This window comes from Cricetulus griseus, chromosome 8 (assembly GCF_003668045.3).
Source record: "Cricetulus griseus strain 17A/GY chromosome 8, alternate assembly CriGri-PICRH-1.0, whole genome shotgun sequence".
Taxonomy (NCBI): domain Eukaryota; kingdom Metazoa; phylum Chordata; class Mammalia; order Rodentia; family Cricetidae; genus Cricetulus; species Cricetulus griseus.
The window spans coordinates 73,743,297-73,765,482 of NC_048601.1; the positions used below are offsets into that span (position 1 = coordinate 73,743,297).

Below are 22,186 nucleotides of genomic sequence, written 5' to 3' on the forward strand. Positions count from 1 at the left end.
TCAGCCACAGGCAGGCTGGCAGATTTTGATGTGACTTCTACAGAGGTTGGAGGTGTATAATTCAACCACACTGTTCGCTTCAGGCGGGCTTTGAAGTTACCTTGCCACAATCTCCCTTACACTTCTGCAAATCTCTGAGCCTTGTGACTCAGTCAGTGATGGGCAGAGGAAAACAAACTGATCCCTTCACCCCAGACACAGAGAGGCAAGCCATGGTACTCAGCACTTTCCACACAGTGTGATTATCAGAAAAGGAACAAATGAAACCAAGAACACTCATGGCCTGAAGACCACTTTAAGCGTTACTCATCTTCTAAAGCACAGGGAAGATCCTTCGTTCCTATGCAGATTTCCCCCGGCCAGGGCCATGGGTTCAGCTCTGTGCTGCAATTATAACGGCAGACATAGAAGGCGTGAATCACGTTAAGATGGAGCACAAGAAAGCAAACCAAGATTGCCTGGAAGAAAACAGCAAAACAGAAACATGGGATAAATAACAAATTTAAAATTAAATTAAAAAAAATAATTTTCAGGGTTTTTTTTCAAGCTTTTACTATAAAATGGGCACTGTGTGAGGCAGTGGACAAGAATAATCCCATTTTAAGACTTTATTTTTAGTTTTAACTATTTTGTGTGTTTGTGCCATTGAGTTTGACTATTTTGTGTGTTTGTGCCTGGAGTGCTGTGCCTGTGACGATCATAAGGTCTCAGGTCCCCTGGAAATGGAGTTATAGACAGTTGTGAGCTACAATGTGTTCTGGGAACTGCATTCATGTCCTTTGAAAGAGCAGTTCACTCTCTAAACCACTGAACCATTTCTCTAGTCCCTGGATAGCCCTATTAGGGTCCCACAGTTTCCCATTCTGAGAGTCGAAGCATTACGTCTACTCTGTAGACACAGAGATGAAAATCACTCAGATTATAAAACTTGAACAAACGAGGCAAAACTCCAGTATTCCAATCTCAAGCAAGACAACACACAAGAACCCAAACAGAATCTGCAGAGAGACTGATGGCAGCATTCGGTTCATAATTACTGGACACTGCACTCAAGGTTTGCAGAGGAGCTCTGCCTGACTCTTCCCTCCAGAACTGGTCAGAGCTCTTACTTTTCTTGCGGCTGCAACCTAATACTTGACAAGAAGCGACCTGAGAGAAGGTTTTGCTCTGGGAAGGCATAGCAATGAAGGGGTGGCTAAGAGGTGATCGATAGCAGAGTGTGCTTCCAATCCTTCAGAGTGTGAGCTGGCTTCCTCTGAATTCTCCGCAAACCAGACCCGAGTGAGGTGGGCGTGGCTCTATGCTTTCAATCACTAAAGCTTCGGCCCCTCAGGCTTGAGACCCAGAAAAGCCTCTGAGAATATCTGAAGAGTGGTGGCAGAAATGAGTAATGGAAACCCTGACTGTCTGCTGCTAGGCTGCTCCTCGGGATAGTTTCCTAAGCATTCCTGGCCAAAAGATGTGGTTTTGTGTTTCCGTGTAAATCGTTAAATATTTGATGGTTTGTGCAGCAGCTGTTTCAACCATTTACCTCTGACCAAGAGGTATATGAGCATCTGCCTGTGTAGAGCCTGGGGAAGGAAGGGGAGATTGGTGAAGTGACTGTGTTAGGCAAAACAACAAGTGGGGGATTCTCCGGGAGCATGCGTGAAAGGAGTACCAGCTGCCACCCGGTGCAGATGCACCGTGCCAGTGTGTGGCAAAGCTTGTTTGAGACTCTGCTGAGCATCCTGGTCTGGTGCAGTTCTCTTTTACAGTTGTGAGAAACCAGGATCTAACTAAAAGAATTCTCTCCAGGGAATTTCTCACACGGGAAATTAGCAGGGACAGGACAGCAAAGGTCTATCCATGTCCGAATCTACTTTTGGAGGGAAAGCTTGGTTGTTTAGAGTGCTGCTTCTGGGTGGTCATGGTTTCATGTGTCACTCTTCTGGCTGGGGACAGGGCTTCATCTTTTGGGCAGTACTGTGGCTGGAACCCAGTGCCTCCCACATGCTAAGCAAAGGCCCTACTATTGACCCACACCCCACCTTTCTTTTTCATATTTAATTTGAGACAGAGTCTCACTAAGTAGCCCAGTATGGCCGTGAATGTCTTCTCTGTGTAGCTCAGGCAGGCTTTGAACTTGTGGTCCTCTTGCCCTGGCCTACAAGTTTACACTGTCATACACGAAGGGTTATTCCTTGACTCAAAGGACTGTCTCTTAAATAATAGATGACTGGCCCTACAGCCTGCCAGTATGAAAGGAAGGTTGGCTAGAACAACAAGAGGTCAGTAGAGCCACACCTGGGGCCACCATCTGTCCTAGTTTGCCTGGAACTAAGAGTTTCTCTGATGGAGGGCTAACAGCTTTGAAGCCAGGAAAAACTGCAGGCAAGCCAAGACTAATTAGTCCCAGTTCACACTACACACCTAGATGCCCTTTGAGGCTGTTAGTCCCAAATGCTCTACTCCATGCAGAGAATGCAATCTTTCTGCTCACATACAGCTCCATGCCAGCCTGTGTGTGACAGATGAAAGCTGTCACAATCAGTTTTCTCTTCAGCTTACAGTTTGAGGGTATAGTCAACAGAGGTGGGGAAGACACAGCAGGAGTTTGTGGTATCTCTCAGAAAGCAGAGAGAGATGGATGCTGGTGCTCAGCTCACTTTCTCCTGGGGTGGGACTGGAGAGATGGCTCAGTTGTAGAGGACCTGAGTTCAGTTCCCAGCAACTACATCAAACGGCTCACAACTGCCTGGAACTCCAGCTCCAGGAATCCAATGTACCTGCACTCAATGTGCACATAGTCACACAGAGATGCGCGCGCACACACACACACACACACACACACACACACACACACACACAATTAAAAATAAACCTTTAAATTGTGCAGTCTAAGGGATGGAACGACACTGCCTATATTTAGGTGAAGTCTTTCCACCTCGGCTAACCCTCTCTGGACACAGCCTCACAGTCATGCCCAGGGAAGAGTTGATCTTATCATGTTGACAACCAATACTAGCCATTACAGCAGTCTGTAGCCCACAGCCTGAACCTACCTTCTCAGGAAAAAAAAGAAAGAAAAAAAAAAAAAAAACCTGTGCTCAAACATCACCTCCTAGTGGCCAAAATAAACGAAATAAATTGTTCTTATTCTTACTTCAAAAGAAAAATCTACATCACATTGTGGTTTATGTCAGGGCATTCCTCGGTGGCTGTTTTTCAAAAACAAATCCCTATTTCCCCAGGCTGGAGATGTGACATTTCAACACATCTCAGAAGTGAACCGGACTTCGGGTCCAGTCTGCCTGGAGAATCAGCCGCATGCTGCAGAGTCACACTGCATGAACATGGAGCCTGAGCTCTGCCTCCCCCACAGTCCTGTGCCCACCCAGCCACTCCAGCTGAGAACCCATGTCTAAAAATCAGATTTAATGGGGTTCTTGCTGAAGGCTGGGGTTTCAGGGAATGAAAATGACAGGAATGCACAGTGTCAATTTGTTCCTTTGCAGCAAGTTAGGACAGCACCAGTCAACATTTGTGTGGGTGGCTTCTCATCCTGCAAAATAAGCTTTGTGCTCCTCGGGCACTCTGCGGGAACATCCGGGTGCAAATGCACCCACCATGGAAACTGTTAATACTACCCCTTCATGTGGTTATATAATAAGTTGGAAAAATAAAAACAAAAGATGACTTGTATAAAGGTTTGTGTGTGTGTGTGTGTGTGTGTGTGTGTGTGTGTGTGTGTGTGTGTGTGTGTGTGTGTGTAAGCCAGAATACATCCTTAGGTATCATTTCTTAGGCACTACACCTTTGAAACAGTAGACCTTCGGGTCTCTTAAGAAGCAGGCTAGGTTAGCTAGCCCGTAAACCCCAGTGTCCCATCTGCGTCTGTCTCCTCAGCACTGGGATTGCAAGTGCACACCAAGTGTGTGTGTTTTTTGTTGTTGTTGTTGTTGTTGTTGTTGTTTTTAACGTAAGTTCTGAGAATCAAGCTCAGGTCCTCTTTACAAACTGAGCCATCTCCCTGCTCTGCCCCACCCCCACCGAGTGATTACTAGTAAAAATTTAGGGTGCATGTTTAGTCTCAGTCATTGCATGTGCATATGGCTCTAAGGCCTGTTTTGGACTTATTGGGGGGCATGACAGATGTCTTAGTGTTTATTGCAGGGGTTAGAATCAAATGATAAATTTGAGCAGTCAGTTTTTCCTCCCATCATGCCTTCCAGGAATGAAATCAGGTCATCAGCTTTGCTCAGCATGCAGTTTTACCTACTGACCCGTTCACTGGCCCCAAATCATGTCCTTGAAAGCATAGCTGAGGTGGCTGTGCCCCAGGGACTGCACACGATGACAGACAAGGCTTCTGGGATCAAACGCTGGAACCAGTCTCTCGGCTGGGGAGAAGATCTCTAGGCAAATACTCTTTGGGGAGATGTTCCAGTGGCCAGCCACCTGCTTCCCCTGGGGGCACCTCTGTGTGCCACAGACACCCGTTCTCTTTTGAACTACAGTAAGAGTCACTAGTGAATCTGTCTCTGAGGAGGGACTTGGATGTCTGCCTTAAACCAGAAGCCATCAAGACCTAAACTGTTTGTTTCTCGTGGACAGAGCCTTGTCAGAGCAGGATAAAGACATTAAGATTACAGCATATGCCGGGCAGTGGTGTTACATGCCTTTAATCCCAGCACTCAAGAGGCAGGGGCAAGTGGATTTTTTGAGTTTGAGGCCAGCCTGAACTACAGAGTGAGTTCCAGGATTGTTACACAGAAAAACCCTGTCTAAAATAAATAGATTTCAGCATATGAATTTGAGGGGACATATAAACTCCATATCAAGGGTCTTCTGTGGGGCCAATGAAGAGCAGAGAAGGTTGGACGTTTATTTGTTTACTTCCCACTCCTGATTTCCTAGAATAGATAACAAGTTGAAGAGTAACTTCTCTGTCTACACACCCACTCACTGCCCACCCCCACCCCCCCACACCCATGGAAGCTCATCTCAGGTCTGCTTCACACAAACAATTCAGAAGACCATGAATACCATCCACGTGGATGAGTGAGCCACAAGGAGTTAAGAGAAAGTTGTGGGATTTGACACAATCAGGATTTCAGGCCTGAGGAGACAGACAGTTCAGTTGGTAAAGTGCTTGTCTTGCAAACATGGGGGCCTGAGTTGGATACCACAGAATATATATATATATATATATATATATATATATATATATATATATATATCAGGGTGGTGGACCTATATGACCCCAACTCTGGGGAGATGGTTGGGTTTCAGATCCCTTGGACCAGGGCAATTGCTAAGAGCAATTGCTCTCCAGCCCCCTGAGGCTTTCCATCCATATTCTCTCTTTGAACTCCCCACCTCTCCAAGTGACCCATGCAGACTTCCCATCTCTGCAGTGAAGATCAACTGAGCTCTTCTTTTAGCAATTAAGGCTGCTTTTTTTTTTTTTTTTGTAAGACAATGAAGCGAGTACAAAAAGTGGTCCAGAAAAATGAATAGGTTTTCTTTGGACAACTTGAGAAGGTAGGGGGCAAAAATTCTGTCAACAGTACATATTAAGAATGTTTGCCTTCTCACCTTCAGCTCCCAGCAGACTTCAAAGTGATTAATGCCATCCCCTGGGTGAATTCTACGAAGCGTATCAGCTGCATTGCTCAATTCCTTCATGGAAACTATAGACAAGCAGCCTATGTGGTTCATGGCATAATGGTCTATTTATGCTGAGAAACTGTGGCTGGGGAATAGAAAGCAGGGTGTTTATCTTTCCCACATATTTCAGACAACCGACAACCCTCCTGGGTTCAGGATTCAAGACAGGCCAGAGCTACAGAAATACGAGAAGGAAGGAACTCACACATAAACTGGAACCTACTTGGCCACTTTCCAAGTCACCCATCTTGGTGAAATTCTATTTTGAATTTTTTTGACTGCGCTATTTTTATATAAATTATCTGCCATTATTATTGAGTGTAGCAGACAATATTTGCACTTAACATCCTCACTCGTTCTTGGAAACTGTGGTTTCTCAGACATGAGTGGCATGGTTCCTCTCAATGCATCTTAGCAGAAGGAAAATGGGATGAGAAAATGACACTTCAGTTTTCTATTCCCATTCCAGTCCTGAATTGCTTGAACAAAGCAATTACCTTCCCTTCCCCTTAATTTTTCAATATAAATCAGGGTGAGCAGTGGCTGTCTCTCCCCGAAGCCCTGGGGATAAGCCACTTCCCACCCCACTGAAATGAAACCACTGCACACAGATACTGTTGAATTTTCGCTTGGTTTTGGTTTGGTTTGAAATGATTTTTTTTGAGACAGGATCTTCTGTAGCCCAGGCTTGCCTTGAAATTGCAATGTAGCAGAGGACGGCACCAAGCCCCTCATCCTCCTGCCTCCACTGCCCGGGTGCTGGAATGGCCGGTGTGCTCCCATGTCTGGCACTAAAGATATGAGATTTCTGCATCCCCACACCCTGACAGTCACTTCCATTCTATCACAGCAAACCAAAGATCTTCAGGAGAAAGATCCATGGCCATGTGATAGCCTATGTTGTCCTCCAGTTTCTCTTGCAGAGAGAAAATTTTCCTCGAGCACAACAATAAGACTTGCATAAGAGCCAGGATTCCGGGCACTTGGTCTAGACTTGGGGACACAGATTGTTATTAGTCATAGGTTATTATAAGCAGGACTATTTCAGTTGTTTTAAGTGTCTTTTTTTTTCTTGCCCCTTGGAATACCAGGACTGTTAAATAGTAGCTAGCACCCACATTTCTGACTAAACTCATTTAAGAGGAAATATTAATTGCTATCCATTGGCATTGATTGAAGTGGTTTCTAGGCAAGGTCCTACTCCAAATGGCCATGTTTCAACTGAGAAGATGATCTATCCAGTCAGTATGTGGTGTTCAATGAATGCAAGCTCATAGAATCTATTTATGTTACTGCTCCGCTGCATACAAGCATAAGAAATGGAGTTTGATCCCCAGACCTAATGAAAAAAAAAGTCAGGTGTGGTGGGTAATCCGTGCTGGGGAGGAAGAGACAGCCCTGGTCAGCCAGTATAGCCTAATCAGCAAGTCCAGGGTCCATGCGAGAGATCCTGTCTCCAAAACAGGATGGATCAGGCTAGTGAGATAGCTGGGTGATAGGGGCACTTGCCACCAAGCTTGACAACCTGGGTTCAAACCCTGGAACCCACATGAGAGAGGGAGAGATTCAACTCCAGAAAGTTGTCCTCTGAGCTGTATGCATACTCAAAGTCAATAAATAAATGCAGTTTTTATTAAAAATAAAGTGGGGATAAAGGGATGGCTTGGCTGCTAAGAGCACTGGCTGCTTTATAAAGGATCAGAGTTCAGTTCCCAGCAGCCACATGGGGACACACAGCCATCTGTAATTCTGTCTCCAGAAGATCCAGTGCCTTTCTTTGACCTCTACAGGCACCAGACACACAGAGGTGCACATACATACATGCAGACAAATACCCATACATATGAAGTAAAAATAAATAAATCTTTTAAAAATAGCATAACAAGATAGATCATTCCTGAAGGATTCAAGACTGACATCTGGCTTCTACATGAAAATGTATGTGCACTAGCATACGGGGGGGGGGGGCGGCGGGACAGACAGACAGACAGACAGAGACCTCACTTTCAGTGCCTGACAGGGTGCAAAAACAAGTTTTTCTTCCTAGATCCCAGCCCTCTGCAGTACAGTGCCCATGTTAGACTGTGGTCACTAAGGCAAAAGCCCATGCCAGATCTGTCCCCTGGATGCTCACCCAGTAAGAACACACTGCAGTCGCTCAGCCAACCCAACCTCAGACTCTAGAGCATTCCCAGCAGAGGTCACTCCCTTTCAAAGCACCTGAGGGTGGGTGAGGTACAGAACCTCTGACATTCAAATCCACTGATGAGCAAACATGTCTCTGATAAAACACAGCCTTGTTCTCTACAGGGCTGGGATAGCCCAGGATCTGCAAAGTCCACGCTGTACAAGGCATAGGTTGGAAAACTGTTTCGTGCCTGTGGGACAAGGGAGAAGGTGGGTGGGCTATGTATGATGTACCATGGATCCAAACACATAAAATCTCTATTACTTTATGGCCCAGCTACTGAATTGCCAGCAACCTAAAGGAACCACTGATGGGTCCAGTACCGACTGCTGCGTGGCACTGCTGAGTGGCACCACCTAGTGGTAGTTGTCTACTACAGATTCCCAAATCAGCCTACACCACCTCTTGCCTGGAAACTGTTCCATGCCTTCACTCCCACACTACATGGAGCTGTTGGGTGGTGCATACTTTATCAGAGATTTGAACAATAAAATCAGGGTATGACAGCATAAGGTGGGGCGGATTTTCTCCAGATACCGCCGTTCCTTACAATGCGCAGAGTCATGACCACGGGAAATGTCTTGCTAGCTGTCTTCTTACTCGAGTCCTTATTCCAACTACTGCACTTGGGTTTTTTGCTTCTATACCCCTCCCACCACTGCTTCCATTCCCGATGCTTTTGTCCCTGTCAGACCAACTCCACAGCCTTTTTTTACCTCACCTCAACTTAGGCTTCTGTCTTCCTTCACCATATCCTGAACCACAGTGAGCTCCTCAGCCAAGCCAGAAACCTTCTCGTTTGTCATCTCAGAAACATGAAGTTTGTAAACGTTTTTCCTGTAGGGTTTCTTTTACATATCCACCCAGTCAAACACTGGGCAGAAGTGTTAACCACCTGCCTACCCAGGCGTGAGGGTGCATAGCACAAACAGGCACCCCCAGACTCCCCTCCACGTACCACCCCCACACTGCCCCTAAGCAGAAAGAGGGAGGAGGGTGTGGATGGAGGAGTTTGGCTCTCTCTGTGCTGGAGTCTGTGCTTCAGTGTTTCTCTTTACAGCATTTTCAGCTCTGAAGGCAGACCAGGTGGTGCAACAAGAGACGGAGGTTCTTTGTCTCTCATACCTCTTCCACCAAATGCATGCTATCCTCTCGGGAGCCCCACTTAGCTACTGCCCTCTCCCCTGCCCTTCATGGCTAAGACTACTGAGAAAGGAGTCTCCAGCCACCATCTCCACTTCCTCGCTTCCCATGACTCATCCCACCTGGTCCAATCACTGACTTAACCTAAATCGGTTTCCCAAAGCCAGACAGGAAGTTCACAACCTCATCCTCCCTCTTCCCAAAGGTAAACTTGATCCCCAGAGCCTCATACTCTGGACTTGCACCCCTAGATGTGACCTCTTCCCTTCTCATAGTCATCTGTATCGTGTCATCATCTCATGGACCCCTAATCTAATAGCAGCCCTCCTCCTGCTCTAGATCCAGATGTCTGCCTGACTCCCCTTAACGTCAGTCCCCCCATAAGCCTGCTCCTCCTCCCAGAGTACCAAGCTAGGAATACACGTCTGTGGATATGCACATTAGCTCTTTGTGGGCAGTTAACAGTCCTGCCTGGGGCTTGCTAGGGTGGATATATATGTAAACCCTCACTCTCCACTGCTCCAGGATAGAAAGCCAGGTCAGTTAAATTTTCAGAAGCCAATTCTCCAGACCTTTCTTTCAGCCCTGACACCTACAAAATCCCTTCCCTCCTATTATCCATTTACCCTGTGCATCATTGGTTCTCAACCTATGGGTCATGACCCCTTTGGATAGCATATCAGATATTTACGTTATGATTCATGACAGTAGCAAAATTACAGTTACAAAGTAGCAACAAAATAATTTTATGGCTGGGGGGGTCACCACAACATGAGAAACTATAGGAAAGGATCGTGGCATTAGGAAGGTTGAGAACTCACTGCAGAGCATCCAAAAGACTGGTTCTTCTAACCGTGTCCAACTCCACGAAATTCCACCATGTCCTGATCCAGTTAATCCCCCGTAAGAAGCAGTTTCATGGTTGCCCATCAGCTTCAGAATTAATTGGGAATTCTCTAACCTGTCATAACATGCCCGTCGTGATGTGGCCTCTGTCTTCCTATGTAGTTAAGATCCCCAAAGACGCCCTGTACATATAGTACCCAAGTTTCGTTCAGTTTGGTGAAGTACCCCCTTCCTGCCTTGACCCTCCCTAAGTGCCTTCACACTCACTGTTTTCCATACCCAAGGTCCCCTTGCTGTTCTGGGCCTGTCTGCCTCCCACTTCTGTCTATTTAACCAGCAGCTCCTCTTCCAGGAAATTCCCCTGCCCAATGGGGTGGAGGATTCTGCGTTTGTCTCAGTCTCCATACACTTAGTAACAAAATCACTATGTATCTAAGGTTGTTGCTAAATGTTTGTCTACTAATATATTTTACATTGTATCCATATTTGCAAAGGACTCATACTAAGCAGTGTTTACACTGCAGCTGAATCCCAAATGTGCACCAAGAGGACCATGCGCTTCCAACCTGAACCGGCGCATGAATCTAAAGTGCACATTCTGGGGTGATACCTGTGAGGCTGCAGTTCTGACAAGTTCCCAACAGTAGCTGGTGTAGCTCAGCTTTGGAGGTAGTGAGCAGCAGTGATGGGTGGTCAAGGAAGTGAGCAGAGAGTAATTGGTGGTCAAGGGAGTGAGCAGAGAGTAATTGGTGGTCAAGGGAATGAGCAGAGAGTGATGGGTGGTCAAGGGAGTGAGCAGAGAGTGATGGGTGGTCAAGGGAGTGAGCAGAGAGTGATGGGTGGTCAAGGGAGTGAGCAGAGAGTGATGGGTGGTCAAGGGAGTGCCAGATGAAACCTGCAATGGGATGGATAGTGAAAGGCAGCTAAGGGGCGGAATGGAGTTAGGATCACATGGGATGGAATAAGGATCACATGGGATGGAATTAGGACCACGTATGTGACCAACAGTCATTCTTTAGCAGCTGAAAATTTCCACCTACTGCCTTCTGAGCACAGAAAGTCAATACATCAGCCCACATAGCAGAGCCATCTCCTTAGAGTGATGATGGGGAACACATATCCATGCTTACTTGGCCTCCTTCATTCTCTGATCCAGGGCACCTAGAGTTCCCCCATCAGATGCATTATGAAGACACCAAGATGCTATTTAATCAGCGTATCAACACTGATTTCAAATGTTGAGGATTATTCCAGAAACTTTCTCAGTCTCACTCTTAGAGCACCACCAACCCCAGATCTCTTTTCCCAAGGCAGGTACTACTTCTGAGAGCACGTAAGCCATTGCTTGAAAGGAACTTAGGAAACATGAAGATGGGAAGCCAAAACAAGCATGGAGCCATACAAATTAGGAGTACACTGGTTTATTGACCAGCTTTCTAAAAGAATGATCTTGGAAACACACACACACACACACACACACACACACACACACACACAAATATACACACATTGGCTAACTCCACGTAACCACAGAATATGGTAAAAATGTCTTCAAACACATGTCACAATGAAATGCATTCATTTTTATGTTTTATAATGATGGTATTTCATTCATTTTAATTAAACTCATTCAGAAGTTTGAGAACCAGATACTATTTAGACAGAATTTTTTTATAGTTTCTATGCAATAGGAGTCCATCTGAGCAAGACTGAGGGTTGTGTTTAAACTTTGACCTCATCTAGGGATTAACTTTTCAAGGAGGGTCTGCTGAGTACACAGAGGAACAAAGCAGAAGGCTATAGATTTGTAAATCTGGAGACCTGGGATCTCTGTAAGGCCAGGCTAAGATACTTCATAGAGTTATTTTATTTTGAAAGGTACACATTTTAAGACCTACCATCTTAACCATCTTAGAGTGTACAGTTCGAGGCTGGAGAGATGGCTCAGTAGTTAAGAACACATACTAGTCTTGCAGAGGACCTGAGTTCAAATCCCTGTACTCACACTGGCCAAGGAATCCAGCACCCTCTTCTGGCCTCTGTGGGCACTACACTCACATGCACAAACATACAGGCACACAGGCAAACACATAATTTAAAATAAACATTATTTTTTAATTTTAAAGAGTAGAGTTCAGTGGCATTAGAACACCCTCACCCATCCATTTCTAGATCATTTTCATTGTCCCAAACAGAAACTCTGTGCACACTGAGTGTAGGAATTCATAAATTCCTACTCTGTCCCCCTGAAAACCTTTCATCTGCTCCCTGTCTCTATGGCATAGTGTTGTATGAAGTGAAATTCTTCAGAATTCACCCTTCTACTTCTATCTCCTCACTTATTCGTTCAGTGAAGTGATTGCAGAGTTGATCCATATACCAGGACACCACTCTTCTTTCAGGCTGAATAACACTTTATTGTACAGAAATACCACAATTTGTTTATCCACTCATCTGTTGACTTATATTTGTGCTGTTCCCAGAGTTTAGCTCTTATGAACAATCATGCATAAGTATCTGTGTTCAGATTTTCTGTTTCTTTAAGTGTATACCTAGAAATAAAACTGCTAATGGACTATTATCCTTAATTATCCCTTATTAGGTGATAGAAAAAGCAATGTTTGACCTGACTGTAATACTGTGAGTTTATGTGTGTGTGTTTGTGCACATGTCATGTGCATATGTACACACATACACACACACACACACACACACACACACACACACACACACACTTGAACACTCATGTAGAAACCAGAGGTCAACATCGGGTGTCTTTCTCGGTCACTCTACACCTTAGTTTTTGAGACCTGATCTCTTACTGACACTGGAGCTCAACATTCTAGCCAGTCTGTGTAAAGTGTTCCAAGGGTCTGCCTGTCTCCATCTCCACAGTGTTTGGATTACAGATGGGCACTGCCACACCTGGACTTTTTTCATGAGATCTGCATATTTGAACTCAGGTCCTCATGGTTGGGAGGCAAGCATCTTACTGACTGGGCTATCTCTCTTTCCCCTGTAATATATTTTCAGAAAAATTAGGTTCATATTGTTTGTTATTTCCAAAGAAATAACAATATTACTTTTTGTGTTCTTTTGAAAAAGAAGTATTGGCCTGGTGTAGAGGTGCACACATCTGAGGTAGCCCAAGGGAGAAAGAGAGCACAAGTTGAAAGGCCAAGCTACATAGTGAGACTCTGTGTCAGCAAAAAGGGGGCGGAGGAGGGGGAGGGGGGAAATCTATGACTTCTGTCTCTAGGAATTAGCTACCACTGTAAGCACAAGGCCCTCTGATCAACAAGACCCCAAATACCAAAGGATAAGTTATAGGGGGAAAATGAATTTTAACACATACTCTAATGAAGTCATTCAATTACAAAAACCCATAGAGTCCCAACAGGGACTCATCAGTCTTGCAGATTCAACACCTAAAATAGAAGTTCCCCATCCCCACCATCTATTACAATAAACTGGGGAATTTTCTAGATTATGCTCTCCTACTCCCACACTCCGGCTAATTGAATGAACGAACACCTTCAGTCACTGGGCATTAAAAGCTCCCACAGAGACTCTTCTCTGCATCTGAGGCTGAGAACCACTCGTCCAGGGCAATGTTTTTCAATTTCTGAACCAGGAACGGAAGCAGCATCTCCTGGAAATTTGCTATAAATTCAAGGGACTTGGCACAGGGGAGACAACTCATCGGGTAAAGTTCTGTGAAATTATGGGCACCTGAATTTAGATTCCCAGGATCCATGCAAAGAGCCCATAATGAGGTGGTTCACACCTGTAATCACAGAATCGGAACTCAAGAAGCTAGTCACCAAAACACCGAATATTCCAATTCAAAAGTGGGGTACAGAACTAAATGGAGAATTCTCAATAGAGGAATCCAAAATGGCTGAAAGACACAAAAGAAAGTGCTCAACATCCTTAGTCATCAGGGAAATGCAAATCAAAACAACTCTGAGATAGCATCTTACTCCTGTCAGAATGGCTAAAATCAAAAACACCAATGACAGTTTGTGCTGGAGAGGATGTGGAGAAAGGGGAACACTCCTCCATTGTGGATGAGAGTGTAAACTTGTACAGTCACTTTGGAAATCAGTTTGGCAACTCCTCAGGAAATTGGGAATCAATCTACCACAAGATCCATTAATTTCACTCTTAAACATATACCCAAAGGATGCACATTCATACAAGGACATCTGTTCAACTATGTTCATAGTAGCATTATTTGTAATAGCCAGAAACTGGAAGCAATGTAGATGCCCCTCAACTGAAGAATGGATAGAGAAAATGTGGTACATTTACACAATGGAGTATTACTCAGCAGGAAAAAAAAAACCAATGGAATCTTTAAATTCACAGGCAAATGGATAGAACTAGAAGAAACCATCCTGAGTGAGGTAAGCCAGTCACAAAAAGACAAACATGGTATGTACTCACTCATATATGGATTTTAGACATAGAGCAAAGGATTACCAGCCTACAGTCCATATATCCAGAGAAGCTAGGAAACAAAGAGGACCGTAAGAGAGACATACATGGTCCCCTGGAGAAGGAGAAAGGGATAAGATCTCCTGAGCTAATTGGGAGCATTCGGGGAGGGGAGAGGGAGTTAGGAAAAAGAGAAGGGGAGAATAGGAGGGGAGAGGAGGACATGAGAGAGCAGGAAGACTGAGTAGGGGGAAGAATAGAGGAGAGCAAAAAAAGAGATACCTAATAGAGGGAGCCATTATAGGTTTAAAGAGAAATCTGGCACTAGGGAAATGTCCAGAGATATACTAGGATAGCCTAACAAAGAATCTAAGCAATAAGGAAGAGGCTATCTTAAATGCCCTTCCCCAAGCTTGGCGGTGGTGGTGCACACCTTTAATCCCAGCACTTGGGAGGCAGAGGCAGGCGGATCTCTGTGAGTTTGAGACCAGCCTGGTCTACAAGAGCTAGTTCCAGGACAGCCTCCAAACCCACAGGGAAACCCTGTCTTGGAAAAAAATGTCCTTCCCAGATAATGAGATTGGTGGTTACTTTATACGTCATCATAAAGCCTTCATCTAGTAGCTAATGGAAACAGAAACAGAGACCCACAGCTAAGCACTGAGCCGAATTCCTGGAATCCAGTTGTAGAGAGGGAGGAGTGATGAGCAAAGGGGTCAAGACCATGCTGGGGAAACCCACAGAAACCGCTGACATGAACAGGGGGAGCTCATGGACCTCAGACTGACAGCTTGGAAACCAGCATAGGACAGAACCAGGCCTCCTGCACATGGGTGTCAATTAGGAGGCCTGGGCAGTCTATGGCGTCCATGGTAATGGAACAGCATTTATACCTAGTGTACACATGGGCTTCAGGAGCCCATTTCCCATAGAGAGATACTCTCTCAGCCTAGACACATGGGGGAGGACCTAGGCCCTGCCCCAAATGATGTGGCAGACTTTAATGATCCCCATAGAAGGCCTCACCCTTTCTATGGCGCAGAAAAGGGATGGGATGAGGGTTAGTGGGGGGCATGGAAGAATGGGATGGAGCGGGAATTGAGATTTGTATGTAAAATAAGATTGTTTCTAAATTAAATTTAAAAAAGGAAAAAAATCACAGAATCAGGAAGCAGACACACAGGACACAGACACGGGACAATCCCTGGAGCTTGTTGTTTGTCCTGTCTAGCCAATCAGTGAGCTCCATGTAGAGTGAGAACCCCTATGTCAAAAAATTAAGGTAGAGAACCATAGAACAAGATAATCAATTGCAGATGCCTGGGCACACACACCCTTACTACATAATCACCTGCACATACATAGGCACACACATGTGTATGCACCACAAACACAAATGTGTAAAACAAAGAAATGTTGACTTTTTATGCCCAGCCCTCTGCAATTGCTCAGGTTCACCAGGGAATTCTGAGGCCAACTGTGAGGACCACATGGACCCTTCCCATGCACCCTTCAATAGACAGTCCCAGAGAGCACCCCAAGGCAGTGGCCTGTCAAGGCCCAACAAGGTGTTTGGTCATTTGGGCAGTTATTAATCAGTCCACAGGAGGCAGATCTGTTCTTTCAGGAAGGGACCATGGGGAAGTCTTGAAGTGTTCTCTGGTTCTGTCCATCTGTGTCATCTTTCAATGCTTTGTTGTGAACACAGTCACCACAGCAACCTGAAGGAAGGACTGAAAGCAAATTGGGCACACAACACACAGCCACCGCTGTGGTGGCTGTAGGAGGAGGTGACTACCCAGAGGACCTTGAGAGACCCAGAAGCCAGGATCAGCCCTCCTGCACACAATCAATGGGCTACCACTCTGCCTCACCAATTTTTCAGCTTGCTTGACTTGGGGCTCCTCAAGCATTTTCAAATTGTTGATTTTCATACTCCGAGAAGGCTGGAGATGTGGCAGAGCTGTTGAAATTTACACAGAAATGAGTGGAAGCAAGTGGAGTGCTGGTGAAGGAGAGATGAAGGCTATGGAACTTAGGAAATGTAGCCTTGCTGGGGAAAGTGGGAATCTAAGAGCTAGCCAGTTTTACGGTCCAGGCCCACTTCCTTTGTGTCTCCGCTTCGTGAGACAGCAAGTGTGGCCAGCTGCCTCTCCTGCTGCCATGTCTGCCTGCCATGATGGATGTTAGCCCTTCAAAATGCAAACCAAAACAAACACTACCTCCAATAAGTTGCTCCATGTCAGATATTTGCTTGCAAAAAACAAGAAAATTTATAAACATGGGGAAAGTCTGCTAGAAGAATATAAATCAAATTGAGTAGTTCTCTCTGGATCATCACCCATTCATTCTGTGTAGGTGGCGTTCCTCCCTGCCTGATGGCCAAGGCTGAGCAAGGTAGCTACAAACTAATGGCCTGCTGTTTCTACAACTGACTCTTCTGTCTGCCTCACAGGTACCACATCTGTGTGACCATCCTGATCTACTTCCTGCCCCTGCTGGTGATTGGCTATGCATACACTGTGGTAGGGATCACACTGTGGGCCAGCGAGATCCCTGGGGATTCCTCCAACCGTTACCACGAGCAAGTCTCTGCCAAGCGCAAGGTGAGCAAAGGTCAAGCAGGCATAGTCCACCCTGTCACTGACAGTGGCGGGGGAGCAGGGAGTCCCCAGAGGCAGAAACCATAAGGCATCTCTGGACCTCAGGAACAGGAGAGGAAAGCAGGGTCTTTCTTCATACCCACAAGTACATGTACACATTCATACACATGTGCAAACTTTCATATGTACACATAATCACACATATACAAAATACTCATCCACACACATGCATTCATACACATACACGCCAGCAGTCATATACATGTATACATCCACATACAGACACTCATATACATAAACAGTCATACCCATGCTTGTACATATAAAAAAACCTACTTTACACATATACATATAATACACACACATACCCACATGTACACACATATATATATATAAGGACTCATAGCACATAGACACAAATACTCATATAAATGTACATACACACTCATATACAAATACACACAAACCTATGTACACATACAGGTGTAGATGCTCACATACATATACATACACTCACAAACTTTATACACATATACCCATATGTGCATACATCAATAAATACACCCAACACAAAAATTCACACACATATACAGATACATGTACTCAAATACACTCATACACACACATACTTACACACAATACACATATACCCATATATATACTCAAGCACATTCACATAATCCTTCATGTGCAGACATTCATAAACACATTAACATACATACACACATATGCACATATTCATATACACATACACAAGCACATGTGCTAATATACATATATGCAAAAGTTCACACACTCATATGTGTATCGATGCATACCCTTATACACACACAACTCATATACACACACACATACACATACAGCTACATACAACTCAGACAAATGCATACAAGTAATACACATACACACATGCATACACAAAGAAAGCACTTATACCTGGAAATTTATAAACAAGAGAAATTGGTCTTCACAGCTTTAGGGTCCAGGAGACCTGGACCAATGCAGAGTCCCTGTCTGGTGAAGGTACTTCCTGCTCATGACAGTTGCCTTTGCACTGGGTGCTCTCACAGTAGAAGGGCAAGAGAGCTCCCAGACCTCTTCATAAGGCTTTAATCCTGTCTATAAATCTTTGCTATCAGTGTCTAATTGCTTCCCAAAGGCCTGGGTCCTAATATTGTCACACATCACATCCCACTGGCAACTCCAACTCAGCGTGCGATGTCTCCAGACCAAGCACCTTCCGCAGCTCCCTCCCCTGGCCCAGTGCTCTGCTGCCTTCCCTGGAGCTTTTCTCCTGAGTCCCCATCCACTTCTGCTCACTGCCTCTCCCTTGGCTTCTCTACACATTGCCCAGCAAGGTCACATAACAGCACATCGGAGTCCTCTGAAGGTTTCCTGGTCCACTCTCAGGTTATAATTCTAGATAGCTAGGACAGACAAGTCCAATAACCTGCGATTCCTAACAAGTCCCTCGTGGTAGCGATGATGGTAGTCCTGGGTCACAGGCAGAGAACTGTAACCAGGATCCTTAAGCCCGAGTGTTAAAGGTCTCCCAGCCGCCTTAGAAGACAACATTGTAAACACCTCCCTTCCCACCCACGCTGCACAGTGATGGGGAGGGGACAGAAGCCATCCCACAGAAGGACATGCTCATGGGCCTGCCTGCCTTGCCCTCTCCCCAGGTGGTGAAAATGATGATCGTGGTCGTGTGTACCTTTGCCATCTGCTGGCTGCCCTTCCATATCTTCTTCCTCCTGCCTTACATCAACCCAGATCTCTACGTCAAGAAGTTCATCCAGCAGGTCTACCTGGCCATCATGTGGTTGGCCATGAGTTCCACCATGTACAACCCCATCATCTACTGCTGCCTCAATGACAGGTGAGGACACCATGCTCACACATCCAAACTACAAGCCACCATCAAAAGGGAGTGGTGGGTGATATGGAACAGACTCGAACACTGGATATGGTTATTTAATGGTATTTATTAAGAGGGGATACTCACACGAGAAGCCGATAACCAGATTGGCACTCCAAGAAGCCCAGTCTCAGATGCCTCTAAGATCTGACCTGAACCGAGAGAGAGAGAGAGAGAGAGAGAGAGAGAGAGAGAGAGAGAGAGAGAGAAAGAGAGAGAGAGAGAGAGCCGAGCCTCCTCTCTCTTTATCCTACCTCTCTGAATACCTGTGACCATGCCAAAACAGGCGTGGTCAATGCTACAGGTATCCAGGGTCTCTCCCTACAGGTGGGTCTGCAGCAAGCTAACCACACTCCAAGAAATGCTCACTGGGGCTCTGCAACAGTGTGAGCAGTGTGAGCACAGAGTGGGTTGGTTTTCTTGATCAAAGGAAACAAATTACTTTTATTTCATGTGTAATGTGTTTTTTTTCTTGTGTGTGTGAAAATTTGTATGTGTGAGTGGGCATCTGTGTGTGCGACTGGAAGCCAGAGGAAGATGGCAGGTGTCCTGCTCTGTCATCCCCCACCTTATTCCCTTGAGACAGAGTCTCTTACTGAAACTAAACCTAAGCTGACAGCCAGTAAGTGTCTCTCTCTCTCTCTCTCTCTCTCTCTCTCTCTCTCTCTCTCTCTCTCTCTCTCTCTCTCTCTCCCTCTCTCTCTCTCTCTCTGCAGCTGGGAAGGGCCCCCTTGTAACTGAGACACAAGCATTAGAAGTATGTGTGTTCTCTATGCACCTCACAGTTTCATCTTCTAAGAGCCTGATGACCTGTCTCCAATTTTTAGGTTAAATCTCCCAGCACATCTTTAAGTAAAGATGATTCTCCATGTTTAACAAGTATGGAAACTGAGGCACCCTGCTAAAACATCACTGGCAGTCAAGGGTTGAGTCTAGATACACACTTTTACTGTGAACCTGGTATGTTAATAACCTTTCTATAGCTGATATAAGACACCATGGCCAAAGCAACTTATAGAAGAAAGGGTTTGTATAGGCCTCTGATTCCAGAGGAGTAAGAGCCCATAATGGTAGGGAACTGTGACAGCAGGTAGTTGACATGGTGGCAGGAACAGCTGAGAGCACACATCTCCAATTGCAAACAAGAAGCAGAGAGAATGAACCTGAAATGGCAGAGGCTTTTGAAACCTCAAAACCAGTGACATACTTCATCCAGCAAGGCCACACCTTCTAAGACTACCCAAACAGTGCCACCAACTAGGGACCGAATATTCAAATGCCCAACACTATACTTGTCATTCAAACCACAAGACCTGGCAAACAGCTCAGTAGACACACACAAATAACTACAGTGTAGAGTAGTTTTTGCTGATGTTCATTTAACCAAACGTCTTCTGTTCACACACCCAAGGAAACAGCCTAATTCTTGGATGCCCCAAAGAAAGACCTGATTTCACCTTGACAACTGTCCTGGAGGGGAGCTTGTCCCCAATATCTCCAGATGTGAATTAATTTGAATATGTATTGGCATAAAAATCAGACCTGTGTAGGTCCTGTGTTGAGGAGCTGACACCATGGGGAGAAAGGCCCTCTTAAAGCAGGCAGTCCCATGACTCACCTCTCCATCCTTTCTCTGCAGGTTCCGTGTGGGCTTCAAGCATGCCTTTCGATGCTGCCCCTTCATCAGTGCTGGTGATTATGAGGGGCTGGAAATGAAATCCACCCGATACCTCCAGACCCAGGGCAGTGTGTACAAGGTCAGCCGCCTGGAGACCACCATCTCCACTGTGGTGGGAGCCCATGAAGAGGAGCCAGAGGAAGGCCCCAAGGCCACACCCTCATCCCTGGATCTCACCTCCAATGGCTCTTCTCGAAGCAACTCGAAGACCATGACAGAAAGTTCTAGCTTCTACTCTAACATGCTGGCTTAGGCAGAGGGCACATTTCAAGAGTGTGGCCACCAACCCATCCTTCGTCCTGATTCATTTATGCATGGAATCCATTGGAAATACCCTAACACTGGAGCTTTTGGAAAGGGTCACAATGGCTTAAGGAAAACATTCCATGCTGTACTCAATCTGGATTACTTCCTGTCCTTGTCAACCATCCTCCATGACTGTGACCTAAGGCAGATCAGTGAATGTCTACAAAGTGAGAAAGCCGCACTTGATCTCCTACAGTTCATCCCATGATGCCTGAAATGACTTCATCTGCATGCAGGTGCTCATTGGGGGGAGCACTCTTCAGTAAAGAATCCAGCAGACCTGTTTGAGGTTCTGGAGGTTCTGTCTTTCTTCTGTAAAGTCATTCTCAGCCATATGCAGACTAGCCCACACCACTCCAGCCTTCCACAAGACAGTGTGAATAAGAGAAGGTGCCACATACACCCTAATGAAAGCTGTATCCCCCAGCTAAGCACACATGAATAGAAGACAGACATCCACCATTTTGTGACATCTGAATATTTCAATTCATTTAAATATCATGGGATTGACAACTTCTGACAATTTCAGGCTCTTCTGCGTTGTGTACCAAATGCAACCAATTCTTATTGAATATGTCTATGGTGGCAGCTGATGTGTATTCTAACAAAGAGCCAGGAGACTCATGCTAGGCTTGACCTGTCTGGGCCTCTTTCCTTCTTTGTAAAGCTACAGGGCTGAACCAAATGCTCTAAGTATCCCTTCGAGTCTCAGTGTTCCCTGGTTTAATGGTGTATACATTTTGTGTTCTCTCTCTCTCTCTCTCTCTCTCTCTCTCTCTCTCTCTCTCTCTGTCTCTCTCACTTCTCCACTATCTCTCTCTCTCACTATCTCTCTCTCTCTCTCTCTCTCTCTCTCTCTCTCTCACACACACACACACACACACACACATACACACATGTTAAGTTAATTAGTTAAAATTAAAATCAAATAAGATGATAGTCTCAGAAATACTAGGAGTGGCAATTCCTAGAGATGGGTATATGTAAATATTCTCCCATTGATCCAGAAACCCTGATCCAAAGCTCCTTCTCCAGGAAGGTTCTGGCCTTGGACAGAGCAGAGCACTTCATAGGAAACTTTGGATCTCTTCATAAGCTGCAGAAAGCTGCAGTCCACCTCTGAGAGCAGCATCAGGAAGTGCGTGAGCTTCCTGGCCTGGCTGTCCCTGTCTTCATACTGGAGTCCTAACTCAGATTTTTCACTTTTTGCTACTGTATGTAGAGTGAGGAGGCTGTCCTCTGCAGCTCCACTGATGGAAAGAGGAGCCTTGCATCTTCTCTTTGGACTCTGAGTCTTGCCCTCTTGCTCCACATTGTTGGTCTCTGTCTACAAGAGGTTGAGTGATCCACCAGCCCCAAAGGACACTTAGTCTGCCAAGAACTGGGGACTGGAAGCTCCATGTCCCGATACA

At 45.5% G+C, this 22,186-nt stretch overlaps 1 protein-coding gene across 1 annotated transcript in view; it reads left to right on the forward strand.

Moving 5' to 3' along the window:
- The window catches only part of Tacr1 (tachykinin receptor 1), a 158,308-nt gene extending 137,587 nt beyond the window's left edge, over window positions 1-20,721 (forward strand). Inside the window, exons 3-5 of the mRNA XM_035448853.1 lie at window positions 16,725-16,875; window positions 18,555-18,751; window positions 20,430-20,721. Coding sequence (XP_035304744.1) covers window positions 16,725-16,875; window positions 18,555-18,751; window positions 20,430-20,721 — 640 coding nt within the window. The remainder of the gene's footprint in view (window positions 1-16,724; window positions 16,876-18,554; window positions 18,752-20,429) is intronic.
- The last annotated feature ends 1,465 nt before the right edge of the window (window positions 20,722-22,186 follow it).